Below are 17,272 nucleotides of genomic sequence, written 5' to 3'. Positions count from 1 at the left end.
TTTTTTTTTTTTTTAATATTTTTATTGAGGTAATAGAATCAGGCATACAATATGAAAGCAAAAAAAAAAAATTACAGTATAATGCCACATATATAACATATTCCATAAGTGACTATAATAAAAACAATATACAGTAAGTATGCTTAACAAAGTAAGTAACCGGTATTGAAACCTATTGCCTGGCTGCCTGCAGGAAGTGAAACCTTCCAAATCAAAGTCAGGCCACTCATGGACCTCAAATGACCAAAGATGATATGAATAGAGGAAGGTAAACTGAAATAAGGAGACCTCTCTTGGATCTCAAAAGGAATACCTCAGATTTTTATGATTTTCTGGGGGGAGGGGATTTTTTATATGTATAAAACATATACTTAAGTTGTAGTAGTCAGCGAAAATCAAACTTGATTAAATAGTCTAGTATAAACATTTATATGGGAACCATCAACACGATTATGTAACATGAAATCAGATGGGGCTAAAAGTAGTCATAAATATTGATTGTGTAGAGAGGACACAAGCGCCAGGAATTTATCAACTTGTAGCTATTTTTATATAATTAACTCTACCCCATAAACATTAGATAATATGGTCTCATGTGTATAAGATTTCAGGGCTTCTCTATATTGAGAGGTGGTTTCGTGGGAATATAATTGGTCAATAGGAGGATTTACCAAACATATGAGCTATTGCCCTTTTCTTCTGTTAAGTGTGATCAGTCCACGGGTCATCATTACTTCTGGGATATTACTCCTCCCCAACAGGAAGTGCAAGAGGATTCACCCAGCAGAGCTGCATATAGCTCCTCCCCTCTACGTCACTCCCAGTCATTCTCTTGCACCCAACGACTAGATAGGATGTGTGAGAGGACTATGGTGATTATACTTAGGTTTATATCTTCAATCAAAAGTTTGTTATTTTAAAATAGCACCGGAGTGTGTTATTATCTCTCTGGCAGAGTTTGAAGAAGAATCTACCAGAGTTTTTGTTATGATTTTAGCCGGAGTAGTTAAGATCATATTGCTGTTTCTCGGCCATCTGAGGAGAGGTAAACTTCAGATCAGGGGACAGCAGGCAGATGAATCTGCATAGAGGTATGTAGCAGTTTTTATTTTCTGACAATGGAATTGATGAGAAAATCCTGCCATACCGATATAATGTCATGTATGTATACTTTACACTTCAGTATTCTGGGGAATGGTACTTCACTAGAATTACACTGTAAGAAATACATAAAGCTGTTTAATAACTAGAGATTATGTTTAACGTTTTTGCTGGAATGTAAAATCGTTTTCATTTGCTGAGGTACTGAGTGAATAAATGTTTGGGCACTATTTTTCCACTTGGCAGTTGCTTAATCTGTTTTCTGACAGTTTCTGTTCTCCCTCACTGCTGTGTGTGAGGGGGAGGGGCCGTTTTTTGGCGCTTTTACTACGCATCAAATATTTCAGTCAGCAACTCATTGTATTCCCTGCATGATCCGGTTCATCTCTACAGAGCTCAGGGGTCTTCAAAACTTATTTTGAGGGAGGTAATTTCTCTCAGCAGAGCTGTGAGAATTATAGTTTGACTGAGATAAAAAACGTTTATTCTGTAATTTGTTTCCTGCTTTCAGAATTTGTTATCTTTGCTAATGGGATTAAACCTTTGCTAAAGTTGTGTTGTTTACAAGGATTGAGGCTATAACTGTTTCAATTTATTAATTTCAACTGTCATAGATATTCTGTGCTTCTTAAAGGCACAGTACGTTTTAATATTATTCTAATTGAATTGTATTTCCAAGTTGCAAGTTTATTTGCTAGTGTGTTAAACATGTCTGATTCAGAGGATGATACCTGTGTCATTTGTTGCAATGCCAAAGTGGAGCCCAGTAGAAATTTATGTACTAACTGTATTGATGCTACTTTAAATAAAAGTCAATCTGTACAAATTGAACAAATTTCACCAAACAACGAGGGGAGAGTTATGCCGACTAACTCGCCTCACGTGTCAGTACCTACATCTCCCGCTCAGAGGGAGGTGCGTGATATTGTAGCGCCGAGTACATCTGGGCGGCCATTACAAATCACATTACAGGATATGGCTACTGTTATGACTGAGGTTTTGGCTAAATTACCAGAACTAAGAGGTAAGCGTGATCACTCTGGGGTGAGAACAGAGTGCGCTGATAATATTAGGGCCATGTCAGACACTGCGTCACAGGTGGCAGAACATGAGGACGGAGAACTTCATTCTGTGGGTGACGGTTCTGATCCAAACAGACTGGATTCAGATATTTCAAATTTTAAATTTAAACTGGAAAACCTCCGTGTATTACTAGGGGAGGTGTTAGCGGCTCTGAATGATTGTAACACAGTTGCAATACCAGAGAAAATGTGTAGGTTGGATAAATATTTTGCGGTACCGACGAGTACTGAGGTTTTTCCTATACCTAAGAGACTTACTGAAATTGTTACTAAGGAGTGGGATAGACCCGGTGTGCCGTTCTCACCCCCTCCGATATTTAGAAAAATGTTTCCAATAGACGCCACCACAAGGGACTTATGGCAAACGGTCCCTAAGGTGGAGGGAGCAGTTTCTACCTTAGCTAAGCGTACCACTATCCCGGTGGAGGATAGCTGTGCTTTTTCAGATCCAATGGATAAAAAGTTAGAGGGTTACCTTAAGAAAATGTTTGTTCAACAAGGTTTTATATTGCAACCCCTTGCATGCATTGCGCCGATCACGGCTGCAGCGGCATTCTGGATTGAGTCTCTGGAAGAGAACATTGGTTCAGCTACTCTGGACGACATTACGGACAGGCTTAGAGTCCTTAAACTAGCTAATTCATTCATTTCGGAGGCCGTAGTACATCTTACTAAACTTACTGCGAAGAATTCAGGATTCGCCATTCAGGCACGCAGGGCGCTGTGGCTAAAATCCTGGTCAGCTGATGTTACTTCTAAGTCTAAATTGCTTAATATACCTTTCAAAGGGCAGACCTTATTCGGGCCCGGGTTGAAAGAGATTATCGCTGACATTACAGGAGGTAAAGGCCATGCCCTGCCTCAGGACAAAGCCAAAGCCAAGACTAGACAGTCTAATTTTCGTTCCTTTCGTAATTTCAAAGCAGGAGCAGCATCAACTTCCTCTGCACCAAAACAGGAAGGAGCTGTTGCTCGCTACAGACAAGGCTGGAAACCTAACCAGTCCTGGAACAAGGGCAAGCAGACTAGGAAACCTGCTGCTGCCCCTAAAACAGCATGAATTGAGGGCCCCCGATCCGGGATCGGATCTAGTGGGGGGCAGACTTTCTCTCTTCGCCCAGGCTTGGGCAAGAGATGTTCAGGATCCCTGGGCGCTAGAGATAATATCTCAGGGATACCTTCTGGACTTCAAATACTCTCCTCCAAGAGAGAGATTTCATCTGTCAAGATTGTCAACAATCCAGACAAAGAAAGAGGCGTTTCTACGCTGCGTACAAGAGCTCTTGTTAATGGGAGTAATCCATCCAGTTCCACGATCGGAACAGGGACAGGGGTTTTACTCAAATCTGTTTGTGGTTCCCAAAAAAGAGGGAACTTTCAGACCAATCCTGGACTTAAAGATCCTAAACAAATTCCTAAGAGTTCCATCGTTCAAGATGGAGACTATTCGGACAATTTTACCTATGATCCAAGAGGGTCAGTACATGACCACTGTAGATTTAAAGGATGCTTACCTTCACATACCGATTCACAAAGATCATTATCGGTACCTAAGGTTTGCCTTCCTAGACAGGCATTACCAGTTTGTGGCTCTTCCATTCGGATTGGCTACAGCTCCAAGAATCTTCACAAAGGTTCTGGGTGCTCTTCTGGCGGTACTAAGACCGCGGGGAATCTCGGTAGCTCCATACCTAGACGACATTCTGATACAAGCTTCAAGCTTTCAAACTGCCAAGTCTCATACAGAGTTAGTGCTGGCATTTCTAAGGTCACATGGATGGAAGGTGAACGAAAAGAAAAGTTCACTCGTTCCACTCACAAGAGTTCCCTTCCTGGGGACTCTTATAGATTCTGTAGAAATGAAGATTTACCTGACAGAGGACAGGCTAACAAGACTTCAAAGTGCTTGCCGCACCCTTCATTCCATTCAACACCCGTCAGTGGCTCAATGCATGGAGGTAATCGGCTTAATGGTAGCGGCAATGGACATAGTTCCCTTTGCACGCTTACACCTCAGACCACTGCAACTGTGCATGCTAAGTCAGTGGAATGGGGATTACTCAGACTTATCCCCTTCTCTGAATCTGGATCAAGAGACCAGAAATTCTCTTCTATGGTGGCTTTCTCGGCCACACCTGTCCAGGGGGATGCCATTCAGCAGACCAGACTGGACAATTGTAACAACAGACGCCAGCCTTCTAGGTTGGGGTGCCGTCTGGAATTCTCTGAAGTCTCAGGGACAATGGAGTCAGGAGGAGAGTCTCCTGCCAATAAACATTCTGGAATTGAGAGCAGTTCTCAATGCCCTCCTGGCTTGGCCCCAGTTGACAACTCGGGGGTTCATCAGGTTTCAGTCGGACAACATCACGACTGTAGCTTACATCAACCATCAGGGAGGGACAAGAAGCTCCCTAGCTATGATGGAAGTATCAAAGATAATTCGCTGGGCAGAGTCTTACTCTTGCCACCTGTCAGCAATCCACATCCCGGGAGTGGAGAACTGGGAGGCGGATTTCTTAAGTCGTCAGACTTTTCATCCGGGGGAGTGGGAACTTCATCCGGAGGTCTTTGCCCAAATACTTCGACGTTGGGGCAAACCAGAGATAGATCTCATGGCGTCTCGACAGAACGCCAAGCTTCCTCGTTACGGGTCCAGATCCAGGGATCCAGGAGCAGTCCTGATAGATGCTCTGACAGCACCTTGGGACTTCAGGATGGCTTACGTGTTTCCACCCTTCCCGTTGCTTCCTCGATTGATTGCCAGAATCAAACAAGAGAGAGCATCAGTGATTCTAATAGCACCTGCGTGGCCACGCAGGACTTGGTATGCAGACCTGGTGGACATGTCATCCTGTCCACCTTGGTCTCTACCTCTGAAACAGGACCTTCTGATACAGGGTCCCTTCAAACATCAAAATCTAACTTCTCTGAAGCTGACTGCTTGGAAATTGAACGCTTGATTTTATCAAGACGTGGGTTTTCTGAGTCAGTTATTGATACCTTAATACAGGCTAGGAAACCTGTTACCAGAAAGATTTACCATAAGATATGGCGTAAATACCTATATTGGTGTGAATCCAAAGGTTACTCTTGGAGTAAGGTTAGGATTCCTAGGATATTGTCTTTTCTACAAGAAGGTTTAGAAAAGGGTTTATCTGCTAGTTCATTAAAGGGACAGATCTCAGCTCTGTCCATTCTGTTACACAAACGTCTGTCAGAAGTTCCTGACGTCCAGGCTTTTTGTCAGGCTTTGGCCAGGATTAAGCCTGTGTTTAAAACTGTTGCTCCACCATGGAGTTTAAACCTTGTTCTTAATGTTTTACAGGGCGTTCCGTTTGAACCCCTTCATTCCATTGATATAAAGTTGTTATCTTGGAAAGTTCTATTTTTAATGGCTATTTCCTCGGCTCGAAGAGTGTCTGAATTATCAGCCTTACATTGTGATTCTCCTTATTTGATTTTTCATTCGGATAAGGTAGTCCTGCGTACTAAACCTGGGTTCTTACCTAAGGTAGTTACTAACAGGAATATCAATCAAGAGATTGTTGTTCCTTCTTTATGCCCAAATCCTTCTTCAAAGAAGGAACGTCTACTGCACAACCTGGATGTAGTCCGTGCTCTAAAATTTTACTTACAGGCAACTAAGGAATTTCGACAAACGTCTTCTCTGTTTGTCATTTACTCTGGGCAGAGGAGAGGTCAAAAAGCTTCCGCTACCTCTCTTTCTTTTTGGCTTCGTAGCATAATTCGTTTAGCTTATGAGACTGCTGGACAGCAGCCTCCTGAAAGAATTACAGCTCATTCTACTAGAGCTGTGGCTTCCACTTGGGCCTTCAAGAATGAGGCCTCTGTTGAACAGATTTGCAAGGCTGCAACTTGGTCTTCGCTTCATACTTTTTCCAAATTTTACAAATTTGACACTTTTGCTTCATCGGAGGCTATTTTTGGGAGAAAGGTTCTTCAGGCAGTGGTTCCTTCTGTATAAAGAGCCTGCCTATCCCTCCCGTCATCCGTGTACTTTTGCTTTGGTATTGGTATCCCAGAAGTAATGATGACCCGTGGACTGATCACACTTAACAGAAGAAAACATAATTTATGCTTACCTGATAAATTCCTTTCTTCTGTAGTGTGATCAGTCCACGGCCCGCCCTGTTTTTAAGGCAGGTAAATATTTTTTAATTTATACTCCAGTCACCACTTCACCCTTGGCTTTTCCTTTCTCGTTGGTCCTTGGTCGAATGACTGGGAGTGACGTAGAGGGGAGGAGCTATATGCAGCTCTGCTGGGTGAATCCTCTTGCACTTCCTGTTGGGGAGGAGTAATATCCCAGAAGTAATGATGACCCGTGGACTGATCACACTACAGAAGAAAGGAATTTATCAGGTAAGCATAAATTATGTTTTTTAATAATGTAAGTATTGAATAAGAAAACTATATCAGATGAAGTCACGCCCACATCTGAGTTCAACGTGGAGCCATAGGACTAGAGGGAATTGCATAGAGTGTTTATATTTTCTTTAGAGGGGTTAAACTAGCATTTTGGGCAACTGAGTGAGATATTGCTTAAAGCATCTCACTATAATAAACTAAACTAATCTAACAGGAGACTATAGATAATGGCAGCAGTCTGTGTATTATTTTACTAAGAAGTTGTCTATCTCCCTGCCAAGATTGCCTGTCTGAGCTATAGAAGCAAGATATGATGCTGGATGCCTGTAGGTGGAAGACACCTAGGTTATAGGACTTATTCCCTATAAAAGGCTAGTAATTATGTACTTAGCACATTCCCTATAAAAGACTAGTAATTATGTACTTCAAGTGTAATAAAATACAAATACAAATTCCCTGGGTGTGGCTAACAATTACTATACTATACACATATATACATGATAGAAACATATAAGCCCAAAACATTAAGCGCTCTCCATACCCTACATATTTACTATAACAGATGTTAGACATTTGTGTGATACTAATGGCTATCTAGTATACTTTAATGCCCTTGTCTAAAGTAATAGTGTACTAAAAACCTAGGTTAAATGCATGAGGGTATTAAAGTCTGGACGTAAAATCACCGGGCTATAAAACATAGCAGCCCTGGACTATGAGTTGCCCAAAAGTATAGTCCTGTGTTATTCAGCGGGACTCCCCAAGGTATTAACCACTCAGCAGTCTCGAGGATAAGTCTCACATGCAGGGCTTTAACCTCAGCTCCCTTTAACCTATCCCGTGTCGGGTATCTTGTGGAAGACCTAGATTATCATACAGTCCTAGGCATAAGTAGCGCAGGCTCCAAGTTCCTATTGTTTGCAAGTGTCCCACTACTGCTTTGCCCTGAGTATTTTGGGATACCGGGATCTCTCCACCTTTCTCCTTCCCAGCTCCGGTGGCGATGATGGGCGATCTATTATGGGAAAGCAGGCAGTGGTAATTGTATGCCGTAGAAGTAAGTTTAATTTGAGCCCGTACTTGTTTTGCTGATGCGTTTTTCAAGCTGGCTCCTCTCCAGATCTCTAAGTCCAGCGGGGGGCTCACAGTGACACAGCGTCTTGCTGTCGCATGACCCAAAGTCTCTCGAGCAGTCAGGGGATCCTTGCCCATCTCATCTCCAGTTCCGGATCCAGCTGCGGACAGACAGTTAAGAGGCAGTAATTCCCATTTGTCAGACAGTGAGGGAGTGGAGCAGCGAGTCTGGTCCTCAGCTTCTTCCTTTTGTAGCACATTGTCAAGTCGGGCTTCAGCCGATATTAAGTACTGCCACTGGGCATCTTTATTTTCACCGGAGCTAACGGATTCCACCTTCCTCAGCTCAGGGGGCACAGCTCTCTCTCTATGTGCACTGGAAAAGATCTCTGTTACTGCCGGACTCATGAAAAGTTTCTGCAGCTCAGCCTCCAGGCTCCGGTAGTGATCCTCTATGAGCTGCGTCACAGACCTTTCCCATTTGTCTAGGGCTTCCATCTTTAATTATTTTTCCCCCCCTTTTTCCTTCCCGTTGTTTTCTTCTCTTTACCGACTAGTCCGTTGCCTATAGAAACTTACAAGTAGATGGTTCCCTCTGTAGAATATGTTTTCAGTGTCTGTGCACTGCTTACCCGGCCTGTAGTATTACCGGGGGGGGGGGGGGTGTTGAGAGCCTCTCAGTGAAGAGTTTGCCGTAGGCCTCAACGCTCCGGATTAGCTTGCAAAGGTGGAGAAAAGAATAAAGTTAAATCTACCAAATCAGAGTGACCTGTAGATTTCATATATTAGGATAAAATGGCTGGGTGATCAATTCTTTCACTGGCTATCGGCAAAATATCAGTGATCCACACAGAGCTACTAATTTTGCTACCACTTAAGGTGCTGCCCAGAGACACGCGACTGCAGACATTTTTTGTAATCTTTAGGTGATTACTGTAACTTTAACAAAACATGGATCACAGAGCGCTCTTTTTGTGACCGACAACAATAGAAAGAACATGCTATTATTTATAAATTAATTCCTTCATGTGAAGAGTCATGGTACGTGAAGCTAAGTTTTTCATATCACTTGGTAAGTATTTTCCCAACCACCTGGAGAGGCAAAATCTTGCTGAATTCATTTTTCCACAGTCTCCTCCTTGCCCTACTTGATTTAGGTTGAGTTTTCCATATAGATAAATTATACAAGAGGAATGAAACAGGTAAGCCATATTTGTCCATAAAAGCTAGAAAAAGTCGCCAGAACGGAAACCAGCAGTCTAAAAAGCTCCTTAAACCAATTTCATTTGCAGCTAACTAAGAAAGGGTGACAAAGTGGCATTTTTCAGAGAGTTAGCCAAGTTCTATGTCTCTGGAAAATGCCCAGGAGAAGGCTCTCAAGTAAATGTGGGCCCCTTCTTGGTGGATCTTTACAAGACCATAAGTTAAGTCCCTTATTGACCATATTAGGAGATAATCCTAATATGTGACAATATTAGGAGATAATCAGATCTGCTTTTATCATCTGTTAGTGAACCTAACTCTTCTTTAGGAAAAGGACACTTCTTTCAGACTTCTGGGAATAGTTTCTAAATACCAAATAAAGCCAGGATACTATATAACCAATAGCAATAAATATGGCTCTAAAGTGTGAGAGAAAATAAATGTCCATACAAAGAAAAATAAATGGTCATCAGGTGAATAAATATTAAGGATACATACTGGAGTTTGCTATGTGATTTTATGTAAGTGGAGGACAAAAATGTCTCCAAGTAGAATGAAGCTCATATGCTGCCATACACACTTTATTTAATCATATTACAAATGGAATAGTTCTCATACTTTGAGAAGGACAATGTTTATGTAGTACTTTGAGCTTTCAGTATGGTTGGACTTTCCACTTTATCTGGCCATACTTTATCTTCTGCGTAACATGCTTTTTAACCCTTTAAGGACACAGCTTTCAGTTTGCTCAATTGTTTTATGACGGAAAAATTCCGTCATATGTCCTTAAGAGGTTAAATTGCATAATTAATGTTTTTTACCCTTGTATAGACCCCCAAAAAGTACATTTAACATCATATGTTAAAGTATAATCCAAAATTAATGTAATCTTAAAATACTGTTATGAATAATATCTTACCATTTGCAACATATGTAATCTTGCATTGGATATTATCTCTGCTTATATCCTTATTACCATCTGGTGGGCTCGCAAGTGTCTGACAGATCAGGGCAATGTTTATTTTGGCACGAACACAACGGTTCAGCTGAAAGTTAAAAATATATATATAAAAATTCATAAATCTCATAAGATGCTAAACTAAAATCTGTGACCCACAGTTCAGTAGGATCATTGTATGTTTCATCTTTATATAGGGCATAGTTATGTTATACAGCCAATTCTTTAAAAACTCCACACACAACCATTAAATCAGTTACTTACAGGTGCATTGTTATGATCCACAGAGAAGTTGCAAACAATCCAAGTGTCTGTTTCATTTTCATTAGCAGCTGGTATCATTCGAATAGCAGATAAATACAAAACATCCCGTTGAGAAGCAGGCCATACTCTCTGAAAATGACATGCACACACATTAACAATTTCATATACAATTTTACCCAACATAAAATATAGAATTAGCTACTTAAAGTGATGGTAAATCCTAGTTGTGAAACGCTAGGATTTACCATTGGAACAAATAAAGGGGACTTTCATTCATGAATGCCAGGATATCTGTGAATGTTATTAAATTATATATATATATATATATATATATATATATATATATATATATATATATATATATATATATATATATATATATATATATATATATATATATATATATATATATATATATAACATAATTTATGTAAGAACTTACCTGATAAATTCATTTCTTTCATATTAGCAAGAGTCCATGAGCTAGTGACGTATGGGATATACATTCCTACCAGGAGTGGCAAAGTTTCCCAAACCTCAAAATGCCTATAAATACACCCCTCGCCACACCCACAAATCAGTTTAACGCATAGCCAAGAAGTGGGGTGATAAGACAAAAGTGCGAAAGTATAAAAAATAAGGAATTGGAATAATTGTGCTTTATACAAAAAAATCATAACCACCACAAAAAAGGGTGGGCCTCATGGACTCTTGCTAATATGAAAGAAATGAATTTATCAGGTAAGTTTTTACATAAATTATGTTTTCTTTCATGTAATTAGCAAGAGTCCATGAGCTAGTGACGTATGGGATAATGAATACCCAAGATGTGGATCTTCCACGCAAGAGTCACTAGAGAGGGAGGGATAAAATAAAGACAGCCAATTCCGCTGAAAAAAATCCACACCCAAAATAAAGTTTAAATCTTATAATGAAAAAAACTGAAATTATAAGCAGAAGAATCAAACTGAAACAGCTGCCTGAAGTACTTTTCTACCAAAAACTACTTCAGAAGAAGAAAACACATCAAAATGGTAGAATTTAGTGAAAGTATGCAAAGAAGACCAAGTTGCTGCTTTGCAAATCTGATCAACAGAAGCTTCATTCCTAAACGCCCAGGAAGTAGAAACTGACCTAGTAGAATGAGCTGTAATCCTTTGAGGCGGAGTTTTACCCTACTCGACATAAGCATGATGAATCAAAGATTTTAACCAAGACGCCAAAGAAATGGCAGAGGCCTTCTGACCTTTCCTAGAACCGGAAAAGATAACAAATAGACTAGAAGTCTTTCGGAAATTGTTTGTAGCTTCAACATAATATTTCAAAGCTCTAACTACATCCAAAGAATGCAACGATCTTTCCTTAGAATTCTTAGGATTAGGACACAATGAAGGAACCACAATTTCTCTACTAATGTTGTTAGAATTCACAACCTTAGGTAAAAATTTAAAAGAAGTTCGCAACACTGCCTTATCCTGATGAAAAATCAGAAAAGGAGACTAACAAGAAAGAGCAGATAATTCGGAAACTCTTCTAGCAGAAGAGATGGCCAAAAGAAACAAAACTTTCCAAGAAAGTAATTTAATGTCCAGCGAATGCATAGGTTCAAACGGAAGAGCTTGAAGAGCCCCCAGAACCAAATTCAAACTCCAAGGAGGAGAAATTGACTTAATAACAGGTTTTATACGAACCAAAGTTTGTACAAAACAATGAATATCAGGAAGATCAGCAATCTTTCTGTGAAAAAGAACAGAAAGAGCAGAGATTTGTCCTTTCAAGGAACTTGCAGACAAACCTTTATCCAAACCATCCTGAAGAAACTGTAAAATTCTAGGAATTCTAAAACAATGCCAAGAAATGATGTAAATCTTCCAGACTCGATAATATATCTTCCTAGATACAGATTTACGAGCCTGTAACACAGTATTAATCACAGAGTCAGAGAAACCTCTATGACTGAGAATCAAGCGTTCAATCTCCATGCCTTCAAATTTAAGGATTTGAGATCCTGATGGAAAAAAGGACCTTGCGATAGAAGGTCTGGTCTTAACGGAAGAGTCCACGGTTGGCAAGTGGCCATCCGGACAAGATCCGCATACCAAAACCTGTGAGGCCATGCTGGAGCCACCAGCAGAACAAACGAGCACTCCTTTAGAATCTTGGAAATTACTCTTGGAAGAAGAACTAGAGGCGGAAAGATATAGGCAGGATGATACTTCCAAGGAAGTGACAATGCATCCACTGCCTCAGCCTAAGGATCCCTGGATCTGGACAGATACCTGGGAAGCTTCTTGTTTAGATGAGAAGCCATCAGATCTATTTCTGGAAGTCCCCACATTTGAACAATCTGAAGAAATACCTCTGGGTGAAGAGACCATTCGTCCGGATGTAACGTTTGGCGACTGAGATAATCCGCTTCCCAATTGTCTATACCTGGGATATGAACCGCAGAAATTAGACAGGAGCTGGATTCCGCCCATACCAGTATTCAAGATACTTCTTTCATAGCCAGAGGACTGTGAGTCCCTCCTTGATGATTGACATATGCCACAGTTGTGACACTGTCCGTCTGAAAACAAATGAACGACTCTCTCTTTAGAAGAGGCCATGACTGAAGAGCTCTGAAAATTGCACGGAGTTCCAAAATATTGATTGGTAATCTCACCTCCTGAGAATCCCAAACCCCTTGTGCTGTCAGAGACCCCCAAACAGCTCCCCAACCTGTCAGACTTGCATCTGTTGAAATCACAGTCCAGGTTGGAAGAACAAAAGAAGCCCCCTGAACTAAACGATGGTGGTCTGTCCACCACGTCAGAGAGTGTCGTACAATCGGTTTTAAAGATATTAATTGAGATATCTTTGTATAATCCCTGCACCACTGGTTCAGCATACAAAGCTGAAGAGGTCGCATGTGAAAACGAGCAAAGGGGATCGCGTCCGATGCAGCAGTCATAAGACCTAGAATTTCCATGCATAAGGCTACCGAAGGGAATGATTGAGACTGAAGGTTTTGACAAGCTGAAACCAATTTTAGACGTCTCTTGTCCGTCAGAGACAGAGTCATGGACACTGAATCTATCTGGAAACCTAAAAAGGTTACCCTTGTCTGAGGAATCAATGAACTTTTTGGTAAATTGATCCTCCAACCATGTTCTCGAAGAAACAATACAAGTCGATTCGTATGAGATTCTGCTAAATCAAGTACCAAGATATCGTCCAAATAAGGAAATACCACAATACCCTGTTCTCTGATTACAGACAGAAGGGCACCGAGAACCTTTGTAAAAATCCTTGGAGCTGTTGCTAGGCCAAACGGCAGAGCCACAAACTGGTAATGCTTGTCTAGGAAAGAGAATCTCAGAAACTGATAGTGATCTGGATGAATATTAATATGCAGATATGCATCCTGTAAATCTATTGTGGACATATAATGCCCTTGCTGAACAAAAGGCAGAATAGTCCTTATAGTTACCATTTTGAATGTTGGTATCCTTACATAATGATTCAATATTTTTAAATCCAGAACTGGTCTGAAGGAATTCTCCTTCTTTGGTACAATGAAGAGATTTGAGTAAAACCCCAGCCCCTGTTCCAGAACTGGAACTGGCATAATTACTCCAGCCAACTCTAGATCTGAAACACATTTCAGAAATGCTTGAGCCTTCACTGGATTTACTGGGACACGGGAAAGAAAAAATCTTCTTGCAGGAGGCCTTATCTTGAAGCCTATTCTGTACCCTTCTGAAACAATGTTCTGAATCCAAAGATTGTGAATCGAATTGATCCAAATTTCTTTGAAAAATCGTAATCTGCCCCCTACCAGCTGGGCTGGAATGAGGGCCGCACCTTCATGTTGACTTGGGAGCTGGCTTTGGCTTTCTAAAAGGCTTGGATTTATTCCAGACTGGAGATGGTTTCCAAACTGATACCGCTCCTGTAGGGGAAGGATCAGGCTTTTGTTCCTTATTGTGACGAAAGGAACGAAAACGATTATTAGACCTAAATTTACCTTTAGATTTTTTATCCTGTGGTAAAAAAGTTCCTTTCCCCCCAGTAACGGTTGAAATAATAGAATCCAACTGTGAACCAAATAATTTATTACCCTGGAAAGAAAGGGAAAGCAAAGTTGACTTAGAAGACATATCAGCATTCCAAGTTTTAAGCCATAAAGCTCTTCTAGCTAAAATAGCTAGAGACATATACCTGACATCAACCCTAATGATATCAAAGATGGCATCACAAATAAAATTATTAGCATGTTGAAGAAGATTAACAATGCTATGAGAATTATGATCTGTTACTTGTTGCGCTAAAGCTTCTAACCAAAAAGTTGAAGCTGCAGCAACATCCGCTAAAGATATAGCAGGTCTATGAAGATTACCTGAACATAAGTAAGCTTTTCTTAGAAAGGATTCAATTTTCCCATCTAAAGGATCCTTAAAGGAAGTACTATCTGCCGTAGGAATAGTAGTACGTTCAGCAGGAGTAGAGATAGCCCCATCAACCTTAGGGATTTTGTCGCAAAACTCTAATCTGTCAGATGGCACAGGATATAATTGCTTAAAACGTTTAGAAGGAGTAAATGAATTACCCAAATTATTCCATTCCCTGGAAATTACTTCAGAAATAGCATCAGGGACAGGAAAAACTTCTGGAATAACTACAGGAGATTTAAAAACCTTATTTAAACGTTTAGATTTAGTATCAAGAGGACCAGAATCCTCTATTTCTAATGCAATTAAGACTTCTTTAAGTAAAGAACGAATAAATTCTATTTTGAATAAATATGAAGATTTATCAGCATCAACCTCTGAAACAGAATCATGTGAACCAGAGGAATCATTATCAGAATCAGAATGATGATGTTCATTTAAAAATTCATCTGAAAAATGAGAAGTTTTAAAAGACCTTTTACGTTTACTAGAAGGAGGAATAACAGACATAGCCTTCTTAATGGATTTAGAAACAAAATCTCTTATGTTAACAGGAACACTCTGAGTATTAGATGTTGATGGAACAGCAACAGGTAATGTAACATTACTAAAGGAAATATTATCTGCATTAACAAGTTTGTCATGACATTCATTACAAACAACAGCTGGAGGAACAGATACCACAAGTTTACAGCAAATACACTTAACTTTGGTAGGTCCAGCATCAGGCAGCGATTTTCCAGAAGTATCTTCTGATTCAGGGTCAATCTGAGACATCTTGCAATATGTAATAGAAAAAACAACATATAAAGCAAAATTGATCAAATTCCTTAAATGACAGTTTCAGGAATGGGAAAAAATGCCAGTGAACAAGCTTCTAGCAACCAGAAGCAAATAAACAATGAGACTTAAATAATGTGGAGACAATAATGACGCCCATATTTTTTAGCGCCAAAAGAGACGCCCACATTATTTGGCGCCTAAATGTTTTTAGCGCCAAAAATGACGCCACATCCGGTAACACCGACACTTTTGGCGCAAAAACGTCAAAAATGACGCAACTTGCGGTGACAAGTATGACGCCGGAAATAACAAAGAAAAATTTTTTGCTCCAAAAAAGTCTGCGCCAAGAATGACGCAATAAAATGAAGCATTTTCAGCCCCCGCGAGCCTAACAGCCCACAGGGAAAAAGTCAAATTTTAAGGTAAGAAAAAAATGTTTATTCAAATGCATTATCCCAAATAATGAAACTGACTGTCTGAAATAAGGAATATTGAACATCCTGAATCAAGGCAAATAAATGTTTAAACACAAATATTTAGAACTTTATATAAAGTGCCCAACCATAGCTTAGAGTGTCACAAAAATAAGACTTACTTACCCCAGGACACTCATCTACATGTAGTAGAAAGCCAAACCAGTACTGAAACGAGAATCAGTAGAGGTAATGGTATATAGAAGAGTATATTGTCGATCTGAAAAGGGAGGTAAGAGATGAATCTCTACGACCGATAACAGAGAACCTATGAAATAGACCCCGTAGAAGGAGATCATTGAATTCAAATAGGCAATACTCTCCTCACATCCCTCTGACATTCACTGCACGCTGAGAGGAAAATCGGGCTCCAACCTGCTGCAGAGCGCATATCAACGTAGAATCTAGCACAAACTTACTTCACCACCTCCACGGGAGGCAAAGTTTGTAAAACTGATTTGTGGGTGTGGTGAGGGGTGCATTTGTAGGCATTTTGAGGTTTGGGAAACTTTGCCCCTCCTGGTAGGAATGTATATCCCATACGTCACTAGCTCATGGACTCTTGCTAATTACATGAAAGAAATATATATATATATATATATATATATATATATAGTTGTGTACTCCAAATAATTAATTTTATTTGTAAAACTCCAGATGTCACTGTAACAGACAAACCCCTCTCTCATTCATTAAAGGAATTGTTTGCATAGTTATCTCAAAAAGAACAAACATTGGTCCCAAAACTATAAGAAATAATGTAACATCTAAAGAGCCTTTGATCACGGTTTCAGAAGAGTGGTAACTTCTAATGGATTAGTATTGGATAGCCTTCCCAGATTAAAATCTCTCAAATAATTAAGCCTAAGAAATTCATTACTTAGATCACAGGAACCCCTGTGGATAAACAGACATGATGTCTGAGATTTTCCTTTAAGGCCTAATCGAATTCAGAAAATGAATTGGTTTTTAGCTGAAGAAATTACTCATATCACCTAAGTGTGAATTGTCCCCTGCGGAGTTTCCCATATGCAAATCCCAGACAATTGGCATTTCAAGTCTCTGTATGACATGGGAAAAATAAATCTTACAAAAGAATTGTGACAAATTTTCATGTAAGTTTAGGATACCTCTTAGCCAATAGTCGTGCGCGAAACCCGACGCCAGCTGGTGACAAGCCGGATTTGCCGCACGGCTATTGGCTAAGAGGTGAAAACGTCACGTCTCAGCCAAATAATGTTCTGCCGTGGGCAGTCTGAGAACCTCAGTGCGGCAAACGTTGCAAACAAATAAAGGAGCTTTTATTTTATACTTCATAACTGAAAGTCCTCTGTTTGTTCCAATAGTAAATCCTAGAGTTTCACAAACGCTAGGATTTACCATCACATTGACTCTTCTTGTAGAACATGCAATGTGTAGGAGATAAAAAGTAAAACAATGTATTATTATCAGTTCTGCATGCATCAAATGACTTGCTACAATGTGGCACTGATTGAGCAGAGATATTGAGCA

At 40.0% G+C, this 17,272-nt stretch overlaps 1 protein-coding gene across 4 annotated transcripts in view; it reads right to left on the bottom strand.

Annotated features, from left to right (window-relative positions):
- Positions 1-17,272, bottom strand: part of CERT1 (ceramide transporter 1) — a 341,058-nt gene that overhangs the window by 4,126 nt on the left and 319,660 nt on the right. For all 4 annotated transcript variants that reach the window (XM_053701397.1, XM_053701398.1, XM_053701399.1 and 1 more), the window contains 2 exons: positions 10,072-10,200; positions 9,769-9,895 (listed from right to left, as the gene is read on the bottom strand). In XM_053701397.1, coding sequence (XP_053557372.1) covers positions 9,769-9,895; positions 10,072-10,200 — 256 coding nt within the window. The remainder of the gene's footprint in view (positions 1-9,768; positions 9,896-10,071; positions 10,201-17,272) is intronic.

The sequence above is a fragment of the Bombina bombina genome, chromosome 2 (genome assembly GCF_027579735.1).
Source record: "Bombina bombina isolate aBomBom1 chromosome 2, aBomBom1.pri, whole genome shotgun sequence".
Lineage (NCBI taxonomy): Eukaryota > Metazoa > Chordata > Amphibia > Anura > Bombinatoridae > Bombina > Bombina bombina.
This window is presented reverse-complemented; position numbering and strand designations above follow the sequence as displayed.